The sequence below is a fragment of the Ostrea edulis genome, chromosome 1 (assembly GCF_947568905.1).
Source record: "Ostrea edulis chromosome 1, xbOstEdul1.1, whole genome shotgun sequence".
Classification (NCBI taxonomy): domain Eukaryota; kingdom Metazoa; phylum Mollusca; class Bivalvia; order Ostreida; family Ostreidae; genus Ostrea; species Ostrea edulis.
The window spans coordinates 60,137,326-60,148,920 of record NC_079164.1 but is presented as its reverse complement, the minus strand read 5'-3'; the positions used below and the strand labels follow the sequence as shown (position 1 = coordinate 60,148,920).

Genomic DNA, 11,595 nt, shown 5'->3' with positions numbered 1-11,595 from the left:
TATCTTGCTAGGATTATTGGCAGGGTTATTCCCTCCAATATCCAAATCCAATGTTTTGAATCTATCAACTTCCTTAGGGACATCACCATTATACAGACTCCCCGTGTTGTTAAGGATTAATGGGGTCTTGGTCTTCTCTTATCTTTTTTCTTGCTTATTTTGAATAGTTAGTCTTTTTTCCAATATGAAAATCACAACATCATTGCATTAACATATACATAAATGTAGTTTATGAACAGGTTAAACATTACAATTTACCAGAATAAGAGAATCACTCATTAACTTATGCCACACTCCATAGCATTACAGGCTTAGATTTCTCAAAAACATAAAAAAAATACAAGTAGAAATGTCCATTGCAGAAAAAGCATCAACTTAAGTCTAAGATTTTACCCAAATCTTGACATCTCAAATAAAAGACAATTCAAAGTTTAAGTTTAATATTTTTTCTCGAAAAATCCAGGCCAGATTCACAAAAATAACTTTACAATTGTATCATGATATCATACTGACAATAGGCTAAGCGTATCATATAGAAATTAGCAATCAATAGCGTCCAAATGATTGATATATTGCCGCAGTATTGTAAGAATATAATCACTTCTTAGATGGGAGTAATAGTCTCGATGCAAATTGACCACAGTACGCTGAAGCTACATGAAGCTCACTACAGCCAGTCAGCCAAGCTGCACATTGAGCGATCGATGCTTCGCCTGCGTTTGGTGGGACATACAAAACTGGCAACTTGAAGTGATGAAGGGTATCCATCCACTTCTAATACGAGTTGAGGCCATAATGCTGTTCCATGCTACAATGGCTGCGCCGATGTTGTCTTGTAAAATGACTTCGGCTTTGTGTAGGAAGGCTGCCCATGTTGAGAAACCCATTGGTGTCTCTCTCTGATGCGCCAGATCCATCTTGGGTCCGCTTAGATTGAACATATCACCCTTCAACCAAATGAATGGGTAATCCATGGGATGGATCTTAAATCAAATCATTTAATACATTATGAGAAACACACAAGGAAATAAGAATAAATTACGCGAGTCCTTTTTACAAAAAAAGCTAGTAAGGGAAGTTACTGGAAAGACTAGGGAATTATTTTTAAAACGCTAATATAATGTAGCACCAAATTAACGTAAATACAAACAATGGACGATATCTTTTTAAATAAAATTATTCATAAGTTATCTCCAATTGAATATAGGTGCTCGATAAAAATTACTATTATTGCATGTAATTTTGATTTCTATATTATTCTTTGTGGCAATACTTGTCATCAGGGGGCGTTGATTGAATAAGCCTTTCTTTGCATCAGTAATTACCATGGAACCGGTTGAAATATCCATGATATTGGACTGAGGAAGATTGTAGAGGTTCCTTCTTGTTTTCCTGTGTTTAGCACCATTTTCCGTCTGTACGTCACCGCCTCAGTTCTCCTTCCGGTCTCTGGTGCCGTGTGTGCGACTTGCTGCAATGACTCCACCTGCTTGAAGTGGCACAGCAGTGTCCCAAGTTTAAATGTCTTGTTCAGTGCAGTTTGAAAATCTTTAGGGTTGTTAAGATCTCCAAGTTTGAAGAAAGCATTTTTAAATGGAGATTTTGGTTATTATCGTGTTGTGTGGTGTTCTGCCAGGTCTGCTTTCTGGTGTTATTGCATAGGCTAGACTTTTCCCCATTAAGGAGTTCCCCTTGAATAAAATAGTCCTACTTTACCCCCCCCCCCCCCGAGCAATTATAGTGATATATGGATTACTGCGCTCAATAATCAACCACCGAATTATTCCAGCATTGTATTCTATGATGCACTCATTGATTCAGAATTGTAGGTATTATTAATTATTTGAGTATTCATAATGCAAGCAATAATTAATTTTCTAAAAATATATCTTGAAATTTTTTACCTTTCATAAATAGTTCTTTTTTTTTCCGATGTTATATGATAGTTCAAGTAGATTGAAATACTATGCGATTGATGTCTTTATTTCATGATGAGATTGATCATAATAATTTTTAATTAACTGCTTAACTAGCAGCATTACCCCCTCAGAAATGCATAATGGCTATATAACGAAATGCCTCCCATTTTATAAGCAATTAAACACACACAAACACACACGCGCACACACACACACCCACCCACACACACACACACACATACACACCGCCCCCGAAATTCTGTTCAACAGTGTATTCCACAATAATGAAAGCACATTGTATGATTTGAGAAAACAGAAACAAAATTTAGGATAAAGCATCATTTGGTTCATTTGATTTGATACATTAAGATATCAGTAATTGATTTAAAAATGCCTTACAGGATATGGTATGATATTTCATTAATGGTAGGAATAATTCTTATCTTAAAAATCATTAAATTCCATTTCGGTTTATCCTTTGAAGATGCATCTTTATAATAAAAAAGACCCCTGATAACCTCATTCAATTCAGTAGTTGGACGACTGATAAAAGAAGTTACCCGTTCGATTGATATAACAAAGATATTGATAAAATTGCAACCAACCACGTATGTATATTGTACAAGGGAAGTTTCACTACTAGTAAAGGAGGATGACTCACTAAATGTCATAGCCAATCATTTAAAAATAAAATCCAAACCTAGAATGCAGCTTATAGGGGGGAGGGGGTCTAACTATTGATAGTCGGAGACCTTTCAGAGGAAAGTCTCATTATGGGAGAAGTCTCGCTATATAACACCGTATCTGTCTGGCGGCGTTGTTGTAACGTTTTCCTAGTCATTTAATGAAGTAGTACATCGAATGCACGATGAATGATAAGGGAGGTGACTCCGTGTAGAACACTTACGGGTCAGTTTGTGGAACGAATAGTGGTGTAAGCTGAGCTGTGTAAACAAAGGATACGTGTGATAGCGGGAATGATTTCCAGATAGGCTAAACCATGTTATCCTTATCCCGACGGAGGTTTCAGAAGATAGACATTCAAACTGTAGGAAGAAGCTACTCTGAAATCAAAATCATGTCGGAAAAAGCTCTTGGAAGAGGTGAGACTATTGTAATCAAAGAACGACTACTCTTATAACAGTATGGGGTGCATTTCATGTTATAAACATATACATTTATAGGGCTTGTTTAGGATGAAAGTTTAAAAGTACTAGGGTTAATTAGGGTTAGGGACAGAGAGTCAAGACAGTTACAAAATAGTATAATAAGAAACTTCACGTGTTGTAAAAATGTAAATTCATCACCAGGTTCAAGGTTGGAAGCAGTCTGATTCACAAGCTCTTTTGTGACCATGAAAATAAAAAGAGCCAGTGAATGTTTGATTTTAATCAGACTGGGTATAGGGGTGAACATCAGACAATGCGGCAATGCCTTCAGACTGGGTATAGGGGTGAACATCAGACAATGCGGCAATGCCTTCAGACTGGGTATAGGGGTGAACATCAGACAATGCGGCAATGCTTTCAGACTGGGTATAGGGGTGAACATCAGACAATGCGGCAATGCCTTTCTTTCATAACTATGTACAAAGCGGTTCCTGCTATACAATGTTACGAAAACGAAGTAAAGTAAAGAAATTCATTTTAGATATAAATTAATGTATAGCACTCGTCAGTTCAAATATGAAATTATGATATGATAGTTCTTGATATCAAAGCTGCATTGTAATACATGTACATGTAGATTTAGTATTACATTGAGACAATCTTTTGATAAAAAGTGTTATATAATTGGAACCTTATAAACGGATCAATTTGTTAAATTTTTATATTGCCCAATAAAGACTACATAATTAGTCAATAAATCCGTTATATTCTATGAAATATTTTGTTTTTAGGATCGCAGTGCCCCCCATTAGCACCAGGCACCCTTCGTTTGTACAGTATGAGATTTTGTCCTTACGCCCAGCGTACACGACTCGCCCTCTTACATAAAAATATAACGTACGTTGTTTCAGTTACACTGCTATTTTCTTTCTCAGTGATAACGGTTTGAATTCAGATATTGAGAACATTCAAGTCAGAAAATCTTCCATTTATTCCTAAACAGGAAAGATATATACATTTCATCATAAATGTTTTTAAATTTAAATGTCTCTTTCAAAATTTTCAGATTCGAGACTGTAAACATCAATCTGAAACAAAAGCCAGACTGGTTTTTTGCGATGAATCCAGTCGGCCTCGTTCCTGTTTTGGAATTTGACGACAAAGTAGTGTATGAGTCGAATGTCTGTAACGAGTTCCTAGATAACGTATACCCTACACCTAAACTCATCCCGGCGGATTTCTATGAGGCAAGCAGGGATAAGATTTTGTGGGAAACGTTCGGAAAGGTAATGGTAGAGCTGACATTATAGTAATGTTATCTATAAAAGACTTCTATTTAATACATGTATAGTAATGTTGGCTATAAAATACTTCTATTGCTATGATTAATACATTATAGTAATGTTGGCTATAAAATACTTCTATTGTTATGATTAATACATGTATAGTAATGTTGGCTGTAAAATACTTCTATTGTTATGATTAATACATGTATAGTAATGTTGGCTATAAAATACTTCTATTGCTATGATTTATACATTATAGTAATGTTGGCTATAAAATACTTCTATTGTTATGATTAATACATTATACATGTAGTAATGTTGGCTATAGAGACTTCTATTGCTATGATTAATACATTATAGTAATGTTGGCTATAAAAGACTTCCACTGTTATGAGTAATACGTGGACATTCTTCTTTCAATTAGTATAATTTGTTTGTGTTGATGTTTTGGGGACATAGATTACGGAGTTATTCTACGAGATACCGAAGTCAGTGGCGGATGGAACGTTGGATGAAAGTATACGCCGTTATAAAAGACGAGTAGGTCGTTATGAAGACGAGCTTGCAAAGAGAGGAAAATACTTTGGAGGTTTGTTACACAGACACAAGCAAAGGGATTCTAAACATTGAAATTAGAAAAGTGGATAAAAGCTATTAATTACACAGACTACCCAAAATATGTAAAATGAAATGATAAATCTTACTAACATGGAATATAATGATATTCACTACATATTAAAAATACTATACTTATAATTCTAGCAATTGAATAATGGTATTTGAAGCATAGAATTTCACATCTTTGTACATAGAGCAATCATATATCTACAGTACTAATATGACAGATATCTACAGTACTAGTGTGACAGATATTTACAGTACTAGTGTGACAGATATCTACAGTACTGGTGTGACAGACATCTACAGTACTAATGTGACAGATATCTACAGTACTAATGTGACAGATATCTACAGTACTAGTGTGACAGATATTTACAGTACTAGTGTGACAGATATCTACAGTACTAATGTGACAGATATCTACAGTACTAATGTGACAGATATCTACAGTACTAATGTGATTTATATCTACAGTACTAATGTGACAGATATCTACAGTACTAATGTGACAGTTATCTACAGTACTAGTGTGACAGATATCTACAGTACTAATGTGACAGATATCTACAGTACTAATGTGACTATCTACAGTACTGGTATGATGGGTATCTACTGCACTCGAGATCTATAAATGTTATGTTGAATTATTTATTATGTAGGAGCTTCACCTTGCATGGTAGATTTGATGGTCTGGCCATGGTTTGAGAGAATTCCAGTAATGTTATGTTGAATTATTTATTATGTAGGAGCTTCACCTTGCATGGTAGATTTGATGGTCTGGCCATGGTTTGAGAGAATTCCAGTGTTAACCGTAGTAGCTCCTGAAGCCAAATTGGATCCGAAGGAATTTCCGCATTTGAGCTCCTGGATGAAAGTAATGATGGAACTCCCGGCGGTGAAAGAGACATACGAAGAGCCAGCGGCTCACATACATTTCTTTTCTTCGTTAAGAGCGGGAAAACCTGACTATGATTATGGATTAAACTGATCGAGAATAGCCTGCCATTTTATATGATGAATTGACATGCACAGCATAGTTGATATTTTTATAAATAATTTTGTATCTGATTAAAATTGGTTGGTTGGTTAGATATTGTTTCATGTCCCACTTGAGAATTTTTCATTTATATGGAAACGTCACCATTGCTGGTGAAGGACTGCAAAATTTAGGTATATGCTCGGCGCTAACGGCCTTTGAGCAAGGAGCGGTATGTCCCATTTAGTCGCCTCTTACGACAAGCAAGGGGTATTGAGGACCTATTATAACTCGGATACTCACGGGACTGCAGTCATAATACAGTTACCTTATAAGAAGTTTATGGATTCAAGATACATCATGTTTCGTAAATTTGTTGATAGAATGCAGTGAATATTGTCGAAAATTCTTATTTTTCCTTATTGATTCTGTGATCTCTTCATCCGTTTAGCAGTCATTTTATCTGTCCTACATGTAGATTGTTCATTGCCGCATACCGTAGTTTTGGATCCACCACTGTGAGAAGCGAGTCCAGGTTATTTCCTGAACTTAATCCACATTACCACAAGAGCGTCATCGGAAAATGATAAAAAAAATCTGCCCATAGTGATAATAATTTTAACAATGATATGTGAATAAAACAGACCTACACGTTGAATACTTGCATTTGCTATGCTTTCCTTCCCTTAACCTAATAATCAAATCCAAACTTTAACAATGTAATGTTCTTAGGTACAGCAATCATCCTTTGAGCTCACCAAAGGACGCGAGTCCGGAGAGCTATTGTTAGACGTTGGCGTTGGTGGTGTCAGATGTCATTTCCCTCCCCTCTCCCTCCCAAGTTGGAGGTTTGCTTTGCTGTTGTTTGAATGGTCGATTTCCAGCAAAGAACACAAAGCGATAAAATATTGCATGGATGATGCGTCTATGGGTGTACACAACCACTCGTGATTGCAACTTCTATGCGTTTCAAACTTTCAAGGATGATGCATTTACATGTGTATGGATGTACGCAATTAATCATTATCTGACAATATTGAGCTGTAAAGCTTAAAGTATATGTACAAGTAATAAAGAACTTGAACTAAGTAATAAGTGGTTCAAACTCCATTACATAAGCGTCATTGATAAAGTTCATTTTGGTAGGATTTTCACTTTAAATAATCTGATTCAGATACGTAATTTCCACACAGATTTTTTATAAATTAAGTGCATTGATAAAAAAAAAAAAAAAACCCATTTAGGTACTATATATGAATAACTACTAGAACTCTATACTATTGTAAAATTTCAAGACGAAATCGAAACTCCAAATAATGTGTTACATCAAAATTTTTCGTACAGAATTCTAGACCCGATTCCCAACCACATACCAATTCTTGTTAATCATTTCAGAGTATTTTGGTGACCTACCTCAACTGAGTGGATTCAAATTGAAGAATATTAACGGAACTGTCCAATGATATACATGTATATCAAAACCAACAGCAGATAATATATTTAATGATTAGAAAATGGATTTGATATAGATTGTTGGTTAGTTAAACGCTTGTTTCAAATTAAAAACAAGAGTACCGCACACGGTACAACATACGCCCCTCGGACAGTGAAATTCAACCTGGAAGCATATTGTGCACTCTAAATTGATACCACACACATTCTGAATTGAAAAGCTGTAAAGTAGGGTCACGATGAACCAATCCATCTGACATGTGAACTGATTATGTATTTCTCTGAAAGGGAGGTTGTAATAAGATGTCAGTGTATCTTTGATGAGAAAAAGTCCAAGAAACTATTTGACCTAATGTAGGTGCTGTGACAAAATTTCAGGGCAATGCCTGTATGCATAACAAAATATATGGAAACTGTTTAACCTACTTCAACCAAGCAGGTCATGGCGCACCAATCCAGTTGAAATGCAAACTGAACTTTAACTCCGACGAGAGGAAGCTTGTGATTATATTTCAGGGCAATATCTGTATCCGTAATGAAAAGTCGGAACTGTTTAACCTACTTTTAGCCCGAAAGTAGGTCAAGGATAGACCAATCCAGCTGAAATGCAAACTAAACTTGTATTCCTCTGAGAGGAAGCTTGTGACTAATTTTCAGGGCAATATCTGTATCCATAACGAAAAAGAGTCCGGAAAACTGTTTGACCTACTTCTAGCCCTAATGTAGGTCACGAACGGAAGGGCCAATTCAGCTGAAATGCAAACTGAACTTGTATGATTCATCTGAGAGGAAGCTTATGACTAAATTGCAAGATCTGTATCCGTTTAATTGATTGTATCTTGTTTAACGTCTCTCTCAAGAATTTTTCACTCATATGGAGACGTCACTAAGACCGGTAATGGGGTTCAAATTTAGGCCTTTGCTCGGCGCTTACGGCCATTGAGCAGTAAGGATTCTTTAGCGTGTCACACCTACTGTGATACGGGACATCCGTTTATAAGGTCATCATTCACACCTGATGACGAGCGTTTGGATATAGATCTGTCACTACCTGTTTTAACGACTTAGGTCTGTCGCGGCCGGGATTCGAACCCTGGCCTTCCGCATGCGGGCCGAAAGCTCTAACCTCTAGACCACCGCGGCGGTAACGAAAAAAGTAATTATTGCCCTAAAGTAGGTCAAGGTGCACCAATCCAGCTGAAATGCAATTTTTTGAAGTCACTTCTTACGCTTCTTGAGGGAGAAATTGTTACCAAATTTCAAGGCAATAAATGCATCCGTTACAGAAAAAAGGTCCGGAAAACATGACCTCGGACGGACAGCCAGCCAGATAGACGCACAGACAGCGCCATAACCTAATACGTCCCGTCTAATGACGGGCGTATAATAAATCAATCTTTAATTCTAGCTAATTTATATCCTCTACATATACTTGTGCAATATAAATCTACAAATGTTACATATGCAGAAATAATAGAACCTTCGCCTTGCATGATAGAGTTTATGGTCTGACCATGGTGTTGACCGTAAAAGATTCTGAAGCGGAAATTGATTCGTGTGAGTTATCGCATTTAAGCTTCTGAAAGAAAATGTACCAGTGGAACTTTCATATCATCTACTTTTAGCTTCGGGGAGCAGGAAAACTGGATTCTGGTTACGGATTAATTAAATAAATGTCAGTTTACGAGATGATGACGTGAAGTCCTGATGCTGTTAAAGGTTTACATGAAAATATTTGGATGCAAATATTGTTTAAATAGTCAATGGTATAAATGGAGAGAGGAAAGTGAAGAGAACGAGCAGTACTACTGAACCATCTTATGAATCTTATCAAAAATAACAAAATTGAAAGTAGGGCAAACCCGGACCCATGGGTCGACACAACAGAGGTGGGTTCAGTTCCCTAAAAAGATACCTTGTTGATAAGTTAATGTATCATAGAAAATACTACATGTGCTTTTGTGGTCTTCATATAATACGTTTGTCTCTTTGTTCAAGACTACTTTTCCAGAACATTTTTTTTCCTTTCTTCACGTAATACTTCTCAAACTTCAACCACATACTGTGTATAGATAAAAAGTTGAATACTGACTAGCAAGATTCGTCGAAACTGGATATTTGGACTGACGAATTTCAGACCAGTGTCCGGGAAATCTTGCCTGAACTTCGGCCGCCTGTTGCGATTAAAATGGGGGTATTTTTTGGTCCGCTTCAATTTTTCGCTTTAGACATACCTATCCCTATCACACTGAAACATGCATTTCGTACCTTTACATAGTATAAATCCCACAGTAAATAAAGTTGGCTATATTTGAAGTTGTTGCAAACGGCCTTCATTTCATTTTTACCTCTCAACACGGAAGAGTTCCCATTGTATATTTCATGATAGTTTGTACTATGACTAGAAATACAGAGCTTACTTAAAGACCATTACTTTATACAAAGCATTTAAGCATAAAAATTAAAATCAATAAAAACAAACCTGTGTAATTTTTAACCATTCTATTTGAAAGCGTCCTATGTTATGTATTACGTGGACGAGTCAATAGATGCACTTAGACCAACAGTGTTCAAGTGCCATCAGCCCAGAACTGAAAAAGTCAGGGTCTTTTCCATTGACCCACTCCTCAACTGCCGTCACGACTTTTTCGTCAGACCGGAAATGTCCACGGATATCCTTTTTCAAGTTTAGGAATAGGAAGAAGTTGCTAGGAGCTAGGTCAGGCGAATAGGCAGGATGTGGTATTAATTCATACCCGTTTCGCTCTACAGCATCCATTGCACACGATAAGAAAATGCGCACTGTTTTGGATAAGACTGTGCCTTTACAAAAGAAAGAAATAAGACTGCGCCCTAAGAGTCCTTGGTACACTAATGAACTATGTGAAGCCAAAGAAGATCGCAGGAAGGCTGAAAGACTCATGCGTAAATCAAACCTCGAAGTTCATAGACAGATTTACCAAGAAACATGTAAACGTGCAGCCAACCTTCTTCTTCAGTGCAAAAAATCCTATTGCTTAACACGGATTGAGGAAACGTGCAATGACCCTAAGCAGTTGTACCGCATTACCAACAGCCTAATGGACAATGGGTCTGAGAGAGCTTTGCCTGTACATCATTGTTCTGGAACTCTCGTAAATAAATTTGGAGATTTCTTCTCGGATAAGATCCAAACCATCAGGGTAAACTTGTGCAATAACAACAGCATGAATACAATGGATCCATTCTATGCTGATGTTCAATTTGATGGAGAACGGCTATGCAATTTCAGTTTAGTAACAGAATCTGAATTTCGCATGATCATCTCATCGACTTCATCAAAATCATGTGAAATTGATCCAATCCCTACAACACTTCTGAAACCCATTTTAGAATCTGTGCTACCTATTTTTGCAGAAATAGTGAACAAATCTTTGAATGAATGTATATTTCCATCTTCCTTCAAAGAAACCATTGCACGTCCGTTATTAAAGAAAGCAGGATTGGAGCCAGACTCGTTACGGAACTACAGACCTGTCTCAAACCTCTCATTTCTTTCCAAAATTTTGGAAAGAGTGGTATCAGCTCGCATAGGGCACCATATAGATTCAAACAACCTAAATGACGTGGCCCAGTCTGCATATCGTCCTTGTCACTCAACAGAAACAGCTCTTCTAAGGGTACACCACGATTTTGTGACAGTATTGGATAAAGGTTCTTGTGTTGCCTTGGTGATGCTAGATCTTTCAGCAGCTTTTGATGTTATAGACCATCGCATTCTCATTAAGCGACTGGAGGTATCATTTGGTATTACTGGTGCAGCACTTACATGGATCAAATCTTACTTAACTGGTCGTAGTCAGAAAGTGGTTGTAGGAACTGCAAAGTCTAAGGACTTTCTGCTTCCATATGGAGTGCCCCAAGGGTCAGTTCTGGGACCAAGATTTTATGCAATGTTTGCAAAACCGATTGGTGAAATCTGCCGCAGACATATCATGTATCATTGCTATGCTGACGATACCCAGGCATACTTAGTTTTTAGACCTACAGATACATGGAATGCTATCTCATCGCGGCTACAGGAATGCTTAGCAGATATAAAATCTTGGATGAACGTCAACCTACTGATTTTAAACGAAGAAAAAACTGAATTTATCGTGTTTACTTCGAAACATTCAAACGTTTCACCATCTTATCAACTGTCTTTTTGGAAATACATTGTACCATTATTTCCAACTCGGACTGTGTTCGAA

At 36.8% G+C, this 11,595-nt stretch overlaps 1 protein-coding gene and 1 long non-coding RNA gene across 2 annotated transcripts; one reads left to right on the top strand and one right to left on the bottom strand.

Annotated features, from left to right (window-relative positions):
- Positions 1–423: 423 nt before the first annotated feature.
- Positions 424–1,706, bottom strand: LOC130051965 (uncharacterized). The gene is made up of 2 exons (XR_008800254.1): positions 1,326–1,706; positions 424–983 (listed from the first exon to the last, which is right to left on the bottom strand). It is a non-coding gene; the product is annotated as an uncharacterized LOC130051965 (long non-coding RNA).
- An 897-nt stretch (positions 1,707–2,603) lies between these two features.
- On the top strand, positions 2,604–6,024 carry LOC125649233 (glutathione S-transferase omega-1-like). The gene is made up of 5 exons (XM_048876594.2): positions 2,604–3,022; positions 3,820–3,925; positions 4,095–4,314; positions 4,774–4,903; positions 5,682–6,024. Exons 1-5 carry the CDS (start codon positions 2,920–2,922, stop codon positions 5,921–5,923), a joined length of 801 nt encoding a protein of 266 aa, XP_048732551.1. The 5' UTR covers positions 2,604–2,919; the 3' UTR covers positions 5,924–6,024.
- The last annotated feature ends 5,571 nt before the right edge of the window (positions 6,025–11,595 follow it).

What these genes read in the sequence shown, in the direction of transcription:
- LOC125649233 (XM_048876594.2), top strand. Translation starts at nt 2,920, where the DNA reads ATGTTATCCTTATCCCGACGGAGGTTTCAGAAGATAGACATTCAAACT. An exon ending in GGAAAAAGCTCTTGGAAGAG is followed by an intron (nt 3,023 to 3,819) that starts GTGAGACTATTG and finishes TTTTGTTTTTAG; the next exon opens with GATCGCAGTGCCCCCCATTA. An exon ending in GAGAGGAAAATACTTTGGAG is followed by an intron (nt 4,904 to 5,681) that starts GTTTGTTACACA and finishes TTTATTATGTAG; the next exon opens with GAGCTTCACCTTGCATGGTA.